The sequence below is a fragment of the Loxodonta africana genome, chromosome 20 (assembly GCF_030014295.1).
Source record: "Loxodonta africana isolate mLoxAfr1 chromosome 20, mLoxAfr1.hap2, whole genome shotgun sequence".
Classification (NCBI taxonomy): Eukaryota; Metazoa; Chordata; class Mammalia; order Proboscidea; family Elephantidae; genus Loxodonta; species Loxodonta africana.
This window is the reverse complement of record NC_087361.1, coordinates 48,451,169-48,465,707: the sequence shown is the minus strand read 5'-3', so window position 1 is coordinate 48,465,707 and position 14,539 is coordinate 48,451,169. Positions and strand designations below refer to the sequence as shown.

At 41.4% G+C, this 14,539-nt stretch overlaps 1 protein-coding gene across 4 annotated transcripts in view; it reads left to right on the top strand.

Annotated features, from left to right (window-relative positions):
* APP (amyloid beta precursor protein) overlaps positions 1-14,539 on the top strand; it is a 295,049-nt gene that overhangs the window by 174,082 nt on the left and 106,428 nt on the right. For 2 of the 4 annotated variants that reach the window (XM_064273133.1, XM_064273130.1), the window contains exon 7: positions 2,651-2,818. The exons of the other annotated variants lie outside the window; for them this stretch is intronic. In XM_064273133.1, coding sequence (XP_064129203.1) covers positions 2,651-2,818 — 168 coding nt within the window. The remainder of the gene's footprint in view (positions 1-2,650; positions 2,819-14,539) is intronic. 4 annotated transcript variants of the gene reach the window in all.

The window sequence follows — 14,539 nt, the reverse complement described above, 5'->3', positions numbered from 1 at the left end:
TTTGAGTCCTGAATGCTTTTTATTGTTGATTGGGACTCGTTTGGCCTGGTTTCTACAAATTAGGCGTAACAAATGGTTTCAGAGCCATTTTAGAATGAGTCAGAAGAAAAATAAAAATGAATGTACCATTATGTTTTGCTGGTGGCATAGGAAAATGATAATGTATTGGAATGCCACTGCATTCTTGACTTTTGCCTTTATAAGAAATCGTTACTGTACTAGGTCACACACAAGGGTGCATACCTGTCTTGGATTATCTCCTTTGATTGTCACTATTTTGTTTCACTCCTTACCTTGTAACAACCCAAAATCCTAGCACTTATTAGTACACAGGAAAGATCATAATGAAAGACATCTTAGCCCTGCATAGCGTGGTGTGTTCTATGGAGTCTGCGTCAGGAGACACATACTGGGTGCTCTGAGAGGTATAAGACGTGGAGCTCACCCTGAGTTGTTGAGACATAGTGAATTTTGCCCCAGGGCTCTGAACTAACAAGACTTAGGGCCATGCTGTAGGATGGAGGAATTCTTTGCCTCCTTTGATGTAGTAGTTACCATGCTGCTCGCAACTCCGCTGCCAACTCCACCCACAGAGTAAGTTCAGGAAACACAGCTGCCTTGTAGTCTGCTTGGAATTAGCACAGCCTGTGGGTCAGATTCATGAAAATGAGGATTTTCACATCTAAGGAACACAAACGAGCACGTTGCATGAATGGTAAGGGAGAAACGGAGGAAAGAAAAGCCAACCTGTTGGTGTTTGTTAGACCTGAGACAGGAAAGATAAGATCCAGGAGTGGAGATGGCTGACTCTTGAGGGCCTTGTGGGCTGGCAGTGCTTGGCAGAAACCCCACATCTGAGCATGGCTTTCAGCTCTGCAACCCAGAAGCTGTTTTGTCAGAAACTCAGAAGTGATTAGGGTACAATCTAACTTGCCCTTTAGAAGTCATAGTCCTAATCTTTTAATTTTGAGGGATAGGTAAAACTGTCAAGCGGATGGTATACGTGTGTCAGCGGGTCAGTAGATTTTCATCATATTTCAACCTTCTCTGCAAACACCCAATGAAAAGCACACAGTGGCTTGGTGAGTATAGACTTCCAAAGCAGCAGTATTAGTGGCAGGTGACATTGAGCTTGTTTCACCTGTTGTCAAATGTTTCCATCTAAAAAGTACAAAGAGAACTAGAGTAATCTCAGGTATCTGTTACACAGGACACTTCTCTTGCGGAGTGTTTGACACTCATCTTCTGGACTCCATGTTGACTGTCTTTGCTCTGTTGATGTCATAATGACAGCAGCAGCTTCTAGCTATGCTACCACCTCGTTGCCTCAGTTGGAAAGAGCAATGACTAGTGTGCATGGGGTGGGGGTGGGGGTAGGGAATAAAATGATAATTCTCATTTTTACATCCGCATTGTGGATCTTTGTCCTTGAGTGGCTGATTAGGATCAATCTATTGAATATTCCCAATTTGGAAACTCTGGATTATGCATGGTTTATGTCTCAGTTAAAACAAAACAGAAAAACCAAACCCATTGCCATCGAGTGGATTCGACTCATAGTGACCCTATAGGACCAAGTAGAACTGCCCCATAGGGTTTCCAAGGAGCAGCTGGTGGGTTCAAACTGCTGAAATTCTGGTTAGCAGATGTAGCTCTTAACTACTGCACCACCAGGATTTCCACATCTTGGTTAGAAGAGTGCTTTCCCCTAGTGTATTAGGAAAACTAAGAATAAGCAAGACATCCATGCGTGCCAGGTCCTCACCAGCTCGCCATAGGCTGAGCGAGGGCAGGGCGTGAAGCCAAAGGGAGCATCAGGGCTGCAGTTGCCCTTCCCACAGAAACAGAACATACATGGGAGGTAGACTTCCAATTCCAATCACAATAACCTTATAAGGGAAATTGGGCTTTGAGTCAATTGGAGATTATGAAGCAAATCTTGTGGATTTGGGGAGGGTGGCAAGACACACAACAGGTAAGATTTGTTCTAATGTAAAACAATCCTCGGTATGTGTTGGCAGATTTATTGTTTGCAACGTTATTGTCCAAGGATCAGATAAACATACAAATAAAAGTTACCTTTTGAGTTGATATGATTTAATATAATAGCCACATTTAAAGATGTCACATGTGTTTTCTGATGTAGTGGCCACTCAGTTGGTCTCTCTTCAAAAACTGGGTTATATTCAAAATAAATGTAATTAATTTTATACTTGAGTCAAGGCAATCATTTATTACAGAAAGCTGTCAGATGTGAATGAGAGATGAACTTTTGCCATCACAACCAAAATAATCCTTTCACACTCAGAGTCGACTTGTTTGAAGTTATTTTAAATGCCAAGTTTATTACTTTTTTAATAGTGAAGAAATGTTTCGATGTGCAGACACCGTCTGTCATTTAATATTAATCTAAAAACAGCTAAGAGATCTTTTCACCTGGAGGTGGAATCCTTTGATTACTGCTGAGACCGACACTCATTAACCCGACTAGAGTGCACTGTTTTGTTCAAGATGTAATTTTGGAGTCTTGGTGGGTAGTACGAGTCCACGGGGAATGTTTAGTAGATGCTGCCTAGCACATGTGTGTACGTGAACAGCCAGCCAGTGCCTTCTTCATGCTAAATGTGGTTCCCACGTCTCCTCTGACTAGAGGTGTGCTCAGAACAAGCCGAGACGGGGCCCTGCCGAGCCATGATCTCCCGCTGGTACTTTGATGTGACTGAAGGGAAGTGTGCCCCATTCTTTTACGGCGGATGTGGCGGCAACCGAAACAACTTTGACACAGAGGAGTACTGCATGGCGGTCTGTGGCAGCGTCAGTAAGTGGACCTTCCTCAAGCCTGGCCACCTTTCGTCTCTCTAGCCACTGACTCTGCTCTCTGTAACAGATTGGTTTTCCTGGGTCTGGGCAGTGGGTCTGTTGCTACCACTAACACATTTCTGTCCTCCTTTTTAACTGCTCAGAGCCTCTGCAGTCTGTTCAATCGTGAGCCCATATCTCTGTCTTTTTCTAATAAAGCATGGCTGTGGGTGTGTTCTTTTACTAGCTGTGGTAGATGCGTCTTGCCATCTATAGGGTCCTTTGAGTCCTTCTCTTTAAACAAAGCCGGGGTTGCTGTCTTGTCTCCTGCTGCCGTTCTTGCAAATGTATACCTACACGTGTGTCTGTGTACATGTGTGTTCGTGTTTATGCATGTGCACTACATGTGCGAGTAAAGTCTGCTCCTGGAAACCTGGCCGATGAAGCTTCAGTTGCATTGACAAGGTGGTGTATTACTACAGTGAATACCTTTAAGTTGTTTCATAATATGTGTCTTTTATTGTGGTTGGGGAGCCCTGGTGATGCAGTGGTTAAGAGTTCAACTGCTAACCAAAAGGTTGGCAGTTCAAATCCACCAGCTGCTCCTTGGAAACCCTATGGGGCGGTTCTACTCTGTCCTGTAGGGTCACTATCAGCCAGAATTGACTCGACGGCAACGGGTTTGGTTTGGTTTATTGTGGTTGGGGGTGCGGGGATTGATTGAATTGAGTACATGCACCTCAGATGCCAGGCTGTGGACATGCCCTTGTCCCCACTCAGCTCCCATGCAGACATTTGCGATGCCAAGTTTTCGTTTCTTCTCTTGGAAATAGTTAGGAGAAAATTCTTAATGTTAGAAAACTTCAGTGACATTAGGAGCCGGGAATATAATTTTTAAAGCATTTTCTTTCAAACTTTAAGTTGCTCATAACTTTAGGGCTAAATCTATGAAATCATGATGATCATGAATCAAGTTCTCAGGAGGCAATGCACCAGGTTTATGGGACTCCTGCTCTTGCTGATACCCCTCCAAGTTAAATTTCCAATTTTATTATTTTGACGTTATCATGAGTAGCAAGTTTGAAGTCCTCAAGAAATAATTATTCAGTTTTCCAAGTTACACATTAAACTCAATATTTGTGTTATTTCCTGTTTTGAGAGACTCCATTGACTCTCTGCCTTGCTCTTATGAGGGAAACAGCCATCAGTTCCTGCCCAAGATTCCTAGGGATTATACGAATTATTTTCCAGCCCAATCATAGAATTAAGTAGAACTACAGAAGGACTTGCACAGGTGAAGGAGCCCAGTATCTAAGGGGGATCTAATGGAAGAATTCCTGTTGGTCTCCTGCCTGATGTTGGAAGACAGGTGTTCGTGTGTGTGTGATTAACTCCCTTTCTGTCTTGTGTGACCACAGGTGTGAGAACTGGTAACCCCGAGGGGTTCTAATCTGGCTCCCTTTGCATGATTGCAGCTTGTAGCTCAAAGACTCCTTTCTTTAGTTTCAAACAAAGATATTAATTAGGTCAGGTAATGGGGAACACAATGGGGGATTCTACTGCCCGGAGTCTCTGCAACAAAGGGCTTTTGTTAGAATGATTCTAACTGGTTTTGCTGCGTGAAAGGTTTCCTGGCATATTTTCAAATTTTATCTCCTTTCTCCAGAGGTGGATTTATTTTCTGGAATAGTATGTTATTTTTTGTAATAAGAAAGATTAAAAAACAAAAAATTAATAGTGGTAGGTTTGCCTGAAGAGCTAGAAATGACTTCACGCACACACATCCTTGATCAGTTTGATTTGACTTGAACTATGAGCAAGCCGTGAGCCATACAGGTCATATGGAGCCTGTGGAAGTGCCCTGGGTAGCACACATTTTGCTGAGAGACTTGGTGAAGGTCGATGCTCCCAACAGGAAGAAGTGGAGAGGATGGTCAGTACTTAGTTTTAGAGGGGCTAGATTATAGAGGATCATCAAGAAAGTAAAGGCAAGAGGCCAAAGGTGAGTCAGAAGGGCAGACATATAAGTGGAGAGTACAGCTTCAAAAGAAAGCTGGAGCCAAGAGCTGGAGCTGAGAGCCGGAGCCTGCCCTATGAATGGGGGAAACAAATGGAGATGTTGTGGGAAGTGGATTGATGAGAATGGGTGGTACTTGGCACTAAGCATGGAGAATAGGAACAACAAAATCATCTAACAGGTTACTTGGATGTACTATCAGAGACGGAATGTCCAGCATTTCTGAGACCTTAATCTCTTGCACAAATACGGCGTATGTTTGCCTTAGTTTTGTGGATGGGCCAAACTTTAGGATATGTTTTTTTGTTTGGTTTTTAATTCAATAATTTTTTTGCTTTTTCACTGTTTTTTTTGGGGGGGGGGGTGATGGTCAGTGGAATCACATGAGTCTCGGCCATCATCCCCATGTTTCTATTTTTGTCTTTAGTTATGTTCTCTTATTTTCTCCATAGTGTCCCAAAATTTACTCAAGACTACCTGGGAACCTCTTCCCCAAGATTCACTGGGAGGAGGGAGAAGGGAAGAAGTGTATTGCATGGCTGGATTAGGACCCCAGCATCACCACCTTCTTTGCATGGTCTGTGTTTCTTGAACATCTGCCTTTTAATAAGATGTTTATTCCCACTGCCTTGCTCGGAATTATGCCTAATTTTGCCAGGCAGTTTGAGATGTTGGGGCTTCGAGCATTGACTAAGCTTTTCCTATTACTGAGCAATTTCCTTTTTATTTAATGTGGTTCTGTTAAAATACTGTATATGTAACGTTGTTGTTTTATTTGGCATCACCATTTTATTTTCTAAAAACTCCTGAGATGCTACCACTTAACAAGAGGCCATATACACAAGTGACTTGTTTTCTAGAAAAATATTAATTATGCATGCATTCTAGTACAGGGACTAATGTGTGTGTATGTCTCTAAGACAACTGTTAAGTCCCAGGAGGTGGGAGGTCACTTTTCAACACCAGAGCCACCTCCTCCTCCTCCTCTCCCAGAATGCACAGTGGTGGGTCAGAGATGCCAGCTTCTGATCTTATCCCCAGGAAGCAGGGAAAGTGCTTTCTATAAAGACCCATTATAGCAACCAACCACTGTCGGTCTTATGATGTCCTATATTTTGTGATCATTTCAGTTGCCATATTAGTCTAGCTTTGTTTAGACATGTCAGACACAAATACTCATTTTGAAGTTTGGAGTATATTCAGAAAATGATTTGTCCAGTTTTCGGTTAGAGATGATGTATACTGTTGATGTTTGTGATTGCTGGAAGAGACCATTTCCGTTTCAGCTTAGACATCTTATAATTAAAATGAGCTTTTATCTACATAGTGATTTTATACTATCTTGAAAAACTTAGTCTCAAATTAATAAAATTAGTTAGCTCAAAAAAAATTATAGATGGAGAATTATGCACTTCTACGAAAGATTTCATTTTTTTGATGGCCTCTCAAGATTTTCACACTAACTCAAATTATGTATAACTTTTTAAAGATTTGGTTCTTACTGCCACACTGCTGTTGTGAGAACGCGTTTTTCTCTGAAACGGTTTAAGTTAGGGCGAGTGGGTAGATACAGAAGGACTAAGGGAAAGCTCTAGATATCACACTTTTTTGTTAGGTGCTGTCGAATCTGCTCCGAATCATAGCAACCCTGCATACAACAGAAAGAAACACTGCCCAGTCCTGCACCATCTCCATGATCCTTGTTATGCTTGAGCCCATTGCTACAGCCACCATGTCAATCTTTTTCAGTAAGGGTCTTCCTCTTTTTCACTGATCCTCTGCTTCACCAGGCATAATATCCTTCTCCAGGCACTGATTCCTCCTGATAACATGTCCAAAGTATATCACACTATAGGACTGATAATACATCATCAGTTTGCTTAGTGTGCTACATTTTAACAAGCATTTTCACAAATCATTTATTTTTCTCAGAAACCCTCTGTAGAAATTTTTTTCATTTCCTTTGTACACATGAGAAACTGAAACTTAAAGAGTTTAGTGAACTTTTCTCAAGCCATTGAACTCTTACTTGGCAGAACCGGGTATCAAACTTTGATGGCACTGTGGCTGTGTTTTACACTCCAAACGGCTAAGCATTTGGTTCTGACATGTTTCTCTAGTTTAGTAAAATTATATTTGAGGTGCAGAAGGGCATTTTAAGGATACAGAAAATAGTGGCAAAAGGATAAAGGATATTAAAAAAAAAATCATTTTTTTTCTGAATGCCATGAAAGTAGCATGCATCAATAAATTAAATCATTCCTACCATTTTATAAAACAATATTTTTTTTTGTTTCATCTTATATCATTTTTGCATATGGAAGTATTATCTCTTTTCCATTTTTAATTAATGAAAATGAACATCATTTAATAAATGTGTTTTCATGAAGGATACATAACCCCTACTTGCATTGTCAACTCTTCCAGATATTTTGAAAGTCTCTTTTACAGTTTTCTCTTTCCCACTCATTTTCTCCCACCTACTTGCTGTGCATTTGAGATGCTGACACCTTTCCGTTCTACGGGGATGAAGTGGTTTTGGCAGCTATATTTTTTTGTCTTCCTGCAGAGACTATTCAGTCACTGCAGGTGAAGGGTTTTGCAGTGCTAGTACACACAGACTGGAGAGAGCATATAATTTCTAGTTATTTATAGCTTGAGCTACTAAGCGGCCTTATTTATAGCAAAGCTGCATGTTTGAATTAAAAAAATCATGGTCATCTGGAGGTCAAATATAGATAGTAGACTCAGGTGGGAAAACATGAGCTGAACTAGGTGAACAAGCCCATTTCATTGACAACTTGGGCTTGCACTTTGCTCCTTCACCAACTTCGGGCTAATTGGATGATATTTCTTTGCCCAGAGGTGGTTGGTTTTACAGATTGCTCAGTCCGAGTGGCTTCTAATCAAATAATAAATGTGAAATGAGGTAGGAAGGACTCTTCAGTTAAACTGATAAGATTATACATAGGGTGAAAATGTGTAATGGTCTGCATTTTAAATACAGTAATTTTCCTGCTGAGTCTTCTTGTTATAATCACACGTTCCTAGACCTTTGTCTTTAAAACCAGTTTTGAGCATTGCAATTTTAGGGGCACTGATTTTTTGTTCCTGTTACGAAAGACAAGACTCTAAATCACAGTAGAAGGGACAAAGATATGAAGCCTAGAGGTTTCATGTCACACATAAGCTCATGAATTTGAATCATTTAAAAAATACTTCCTCATTCGGGATGAAGAAAAATCTTATGATAGCTGAGTTATTTCCAACCTGAACCCTGTGTTCAATGCAGAAATTTCATATTCAGTCTACCCACGGCAGTGTTTGTAAATCGTAAAATTACTACATATATACTTATTGATTAGTTTGTTTCAAATCTGAGAGTGTGGTCATTTTTTCTGATGTTATCCCCAACAGATTGCATCTCAAAAGGAAAACAGGTCTACTCTTTAATGGCATTCAATCCCAGAAAGGATCTGGCCATAGAGAATGATGAGTGACCATCTCTGGCACCTTCGCCTGCAGTGAGGTGTGGCTCGGACAACAGGGTGTCTCAACCTCAGCACTGTTGACATTTTGGGCTCTGTTTGGCGGGGCCTGTCCAGTGCACTGTAGGATGTTTAACAGCATTCCTGGCCTCTTCCCACAAGATGCCAGAACACCTCATCAGTGGTAATAACTAAAAGTGTCTCCATATTTTGTCACATATGTCCTGGGGAGCAGCCACCCCTGGTCAAGAACCACTGGTCTAGACTTGTAGTTTCTCCACATCTAATTCACAGATGATAACAAGGCTGGTACAGGCTTTCCACAGACTTGAGGGCATGCATGGTTTTGGAAAGTTAGTAGCCTCCAATTCTTGTCAGGTGTCTATGACACTGAATTTTATACCACTACCCTGGAAACCCTGGTGGCATAGTGATTAAGTGCTACAGCTGCTAACCAGAAGGTCAGCAGTTTGAAGCTACTAGGCGTTCCTTGAAAACCCTATGGGGTGGTTCTGCTCTGTCCTATAGAGTCGCTATGAGTTGGAATCGACTCGATGGCAATGGATTTGTTTTTGTTTTATCCTAAACCTCAGTACAGGCAGTCCCTGGGTAACAAACGAGATCAGTTACTAACTGTGTCTTTAAGTCGAATTTGTAGATAAGTCAGAACAGGTTCATACACTTCTTAGTTAGCCATATTTTGGTGCAAGAAAAGGCTTGAAGCTTTTTCAGTGATTTAAAAGCTGCACATGCAGCAAGTTAAGGTGATTGTGATGAAGAATTTGTTGCGAGTAGGGGTTGGTTCAGTTGTTTCAAAGTGAGAGCAATTTTACATAACATTAAAGGGCAACTAGGAGTTGTCCAAGGACTTGTTCTTAACCCAGGACTGCCTGTATTTGCAAGTTAAAATAGAACTCGCAATTGCTATTCTGACTATAGAAAGCTATAGGTACCATACTTTTTCTACTCTAATACAAGCTACCGTGGAAGCAGAGAATGACCCAGTAAGCCCGTGGGCTGGAAGTGGATGGTCCACCCATGCACCATCCTGTCCTCTTCTCTCCGTTTCCTCTTTGCTTCATAAAATCCCAGTATATGCTGGAGAACAAATGACCATCTGTAGAGATGCCAGTAGGCTTACCATAGATTACTTGGCATCTAGAATATACCTTGGGATCATGTTTATGGCTTTGACGATGAATGCAACACCATTCCTCTTCAAGTTGTCACTCCCAGCATAGTAGACTATATGATTGTCTGATTCAAAATGGCCAATACCACTCCATTTCAGCTCACTAATGCCTAGGATATCCATGTTTATGAGTTCCATTTCATTTTTGACGATTTCCAATTTTCCTAGATTCATGCTTCGTACATTCCAGGTTCTGATTATTAATGAATGTTTGCAGCTGTTTCTTCTCATTTTGAGTTGTGCCACATCAGCAAATGAAGGTCCCGAAAGCTCTACTCCATCCACGTCATTAAGGTCAACTCTACTTCGAGGAGGCAGCTCTTCCCCAGTCATCTTTTGAGTGCCTTCCAAGCTGGGGGGCTCATCTTCCGGCACTATATCAGACAATGTTCCTTTGCTATTCATAAGGTTTTCACTGGCTAATGCTTTCCAGAAGTAGACTGCTGGGTCCCTCTTCCTAGTCTGTCTTAGTCTGGAAGCTCAGCTGAAACCTGTCCTCCATGGATGACCCTGCTGGTATCTGAATACCGGAGGCATAGCTTCCAGCATCACAGCAACACGCAAGCCCCCACAATACGACAAACTGACAGAATAGATTTGATGCATTGAACACTAGTGACCGAAGACCAGACATCAAGGGCATCATATATGAAGAAAGCAAGAGGTCATTGAAAAGACAGGAAAGAAAGAAAAGACCAAGATGGATGTCAGAGGAGACTCTGAAACTTGCTCTCAAGTGTCGAGCAGCTGAAGCAAAAGGAAGAATTGAAGAAGTAAAACGACTGAACAGAAGATTTCAAAGGGCGTCTTGAGAAGACAAAGTAAAGTATTATAATGACATGTGCAAAGAGCTGGCGATGGAAAACCAAAAGGAAAGAACACTCCTGGCATTTCACAAGCTGAAAGAACTGAAGAAAAAATTCAAGCCCTGAGTTGCAATAATGAAGGATTCTATGGGGAAAATATTAAATGACGCAGGAAGCATCAAAAGAAGATGGAAGGAATACACAGAGTCATTATACCAAAAAGAATTAGTCGATGTTCAGCCATTTCAAGAGGTAGCATATGATCAGGAACTGATAGTACTGAAGGAAGAAGTCCAAGCTGCTCTGAAGGCACTGGCAAAAAACAAGGCTCCAGGAATTGATGGAATATCACTTGAGATGTTTCAACAAACAGATTCAGCGTTGGAGGTGCTCACTCGTCTATGCCAAGAAATACAGAAGACAGCTTCCTGGCCAACTGACTGGAAGAGATCCATATTTGTGCCTATTCCCAAGGAAGGTGATCCAACCAAATGTGGAAATTATGGAACAATGCCATTAATGTCACACACAAGCAAAATTCTGCTGAAGATCATTCAAAAATGGCTGCAGCAGCATATTGACAGGGAACTGCCAGAAATTCAGGCCTGTTTCCGAAGAGGACGTGGAACCAGGGATATCATTGCTGATGTCAGATGGATCCTGGCTGAAAGCAGAGAATACCAGAAGGATGTTTACCTGTGTTTTATTGACTATGCAAAGGTATTCGACTGTGTGGTTCGTAACAAATTATGGATAACATTGCAAAGAACGGGAATTCCAGAACACTTAATTGTGCTCATGAGGAACCTTTACATAGATCAAGAGGCAGTTGTTCACACTTAACAAGGGGATACTAATTGGTTTAAAGTCAGGAAAGGTGTGCGTCAGGGTTGTATTCTTTCACCATACCTATTCAATCTGTATGCTGAGTAAATAATCCAGGAAGCTGGACTAAATGAAGAAGAATAGGGCATCAGGATTGGAGGAAGACTTATTAACAACCTGCATTATGCAGATGACACAACCTTGCTTGCAGAAAGTGAAGAAGACTTGAAGCACTTACTGATGAAAATCAAAGACCACAGCCTTCAGTATGGATTGCACCTCAACATAAAGAAAACAGAAGTCCTCACAACTGGGCCAATGAGCAACATCATAATAAATGGAGAAAAGATTGAAGTTGTCAAGGATTTCATTTTACTTGGATCCACAATCAACAGCCATGGAAGCAGCAGTCAAGAAATCAAAAGACACGTTGCACTGGGTAAATCTGCTGAAAAGGACCTCTTTGAAGTGTTGAAGAGCAAAGATGTCACGTTGAAGACTAAGGAGCACCTAACCCAAACCATGGTATTTCTGATCGCATCATATGCATGTGAAAGCTGGACAATGAATAAGGAAGACCAAAGAAGAATTGACGCCTTTGGATGGTGGTGTTGGCAAAGAATGTTGAATATACCATGGACTGCCAAAAGAACCAACAAATCTGTCTTAGAAGTACAGCCAGAATGCTCCTTAGAGGCAAGGATGGCGAGACTGCGTCTTACATACTTTGGACATGTTGTCAGGAGGGATCAGTCCCTGGAGAAGGACATCATGCTTGGCAGAATACAGGCTCAGCAGAAAAGAGGAAGACCCTCACAGAGGTGGATTGACACAGTGGCTGCAACAATGCGCCCAAGCATAACAACAATTGTAAGGATGGCTCAGGACCGGGCAGTGTTTCGTTCTGTTGTGCATAGGGTCGCCATGAGTTGGAACCAACTCGACGGCACCTAACAACAACAACAACAACATGTTTATGGCTTTAGGTTCTCTGCCAGTGTGTAGGTGTAATCTCGTGCAGGATTTGAGGGTAGAGCAAAAATTGATTTCTGCCCACATCAAAATGACCCAGATAGAACAAAAGAGATAGCACACTCCCAGAGAATATAAAAAGAATTTGAGCATATCATCGAAGCAAGCCAAACCACCTTTTCCAACTTCTAATTCTGTTGCCTCAGAGCCTCACGGTTTGCCAACTATAGATAACTGGCCGTGTGGCCTTTGAGTGGAATGTGCCACCTAGACCCAGCATCCTCCTATGCTGTCAGAACGCCAAGGCCATTTAGTCTTGGACCAGATTGGAGCCATTGTTCTTAATCACGCTATACTTGTTCTTCCACTTGTGAAATAGCAAATATTAGTTCCTGTTAGCACATTCTATAATACTGATGGAACTAGGGTATTTCCCTTTAACTGCCCAGCATTGTTAAAAACAGTAAAAAGCATTCAAAGATGTGGTGGTGCGTAAAATTGCATGTCACATCGGTGCCAGTAAAAACTATTCAGTTGACAAGTATGAAGAACCAGTTCTTTAATACCCAGAAATACTTAGGATAAAAAGAATGGCTTTTTCCTCAAAGTTATCGCAGTGATAACCCCTAAGATTAAAAGAAATTGGTTTACTCAGCAAGCCAATATTATTATTAAAAAAAATAAGTCATTTACTCAGAACAATAAAAGGACACTCGTAATATATGTGCTTTATTTATTCTAAGGAGCCTGGTGGTGCAGTGGTTAAGCAATTGGCTGCTAACCGAAAGGTTAGTGGTTCAAACTCACCCAGTGACTCAGCTGGAGAAGGACCTGGCAATCTGCTCCTGTAAAGATTACAACCTAGGAAACCCCATGAGGTAATTCCACCCTGTCACATGGGATTGCTATGAGTCAAAAACCAACTTGCTGGCACCCAACAATAACGACATTCTTCAGATGTTTTGCCAAAGGAGGATAAATAGTTAGTTTAATACAGTGGCCAGCAAACACTTTCTGTTATGGGCTGAATAGTGAATATTTTAGGCTTTGCAGGTGATACAGTCTCTGTCATCCTATTCAGCACTGCAGCCATAGTGTGAAAGCCGTCACAGACAAATAAGTGAACAAGTGGACACGGCTGCATTTCAATAAAATTTTGTTTTAAAAAGTAGCCAGATTCGGCCTGCGGGTAGTAGTTTACCAACCCTTGGTTTAATATAGCTGTTAGTTACTCTTGAGCTCACGCTGAGCTGGAGCCTGGTGGTACAGTGGTTAAGAGTTTGGCTGCTAACCAGAAGGTTGGCATTTCGAATCTACCAGCTGCTCCTTGGAAACCCAATGGGGTAGTTCTACTCTTTCCTATAGGGTCTCTATGAGTCGGAATTGACTCTATGGCAGTGAGTTTGGTTTTGGTTTTACTTTTGAGCTGATGCTAATAAGCTAGGTATTTGAGGGACACCAGCAACTAAGCCAAGTACACTGCTTTTCTAATAACCTAACAGTTTTATTGCTGAGATGAGACCTAGGCATGTGATAGAATTAAATACTGATATAAAGTAAAATCTACAAGCGTAGGGAAAGAATTTAGTGGGAGATCAGGGTAAAATGAAATTGGCTTTTCCTTAAGCCCTCCCTAGACGTAAACAGTGTCATCTGCCTTTTGCTGCTACAGCGTCTATGGAAGTGGAAAACGTTGAAGATTTGACTTTTAAAACTCATCTATTGAGTGTTGAGTGGCTGTGACAGCTCATCTCTTTCTGAGCCACCGTTAATGACGTTGAGAATAGCTTCTGACAAATTGACAAAAAGGAATAACCTAAGATTAAGACAGTCTAGATGCCAGCTATTATCCCTGTTATCTCACGTATTTTTTTTTAAGGTTCAAAACCTTGAGGTAGCTTTTAAATGTGGGTGCCTTGCACTAGATAAGATATACCCACTAACCCAGTGCCGTCGAGTCGATTCCGACTCACAGCAACGCTATAGATATGAATAAAAGTAAGACTGTTGTTCATTCCTTCACTCTCATTCCACATATTTGACAAAATTCCCATGTCAGTATGTGCCCATAAGATGTAAAAAAGAAATGTAGCTTCACTAGAATAAACAGCATAGATTACATTTTTATTACCTTGTGGCCAAACAATGCATTAGTGTTCTCAGCCAGCTATAATTGCACTGAGTATAAAACACCTGAGATGTGAGGGCATGGGGCTGGGGGCAGGGATTGCTTTTGTTCTTTTTTATAAGAGAATCTAAACCTGAAAAACCAAACCTACTGCTGTCAAGTTGATTCCGACTCATAGCGACCCTATAGGACAGAGTAGAACTGCCCTGTAGAGTTTCCAAGGAGTAGCTGGTGGATTTGAACTGCTGACGTTTTAGTTAGCAGCTGTAGCTCTTAACCACTGCGCCACCAGGGTTATCTTAAGAGAGTCTA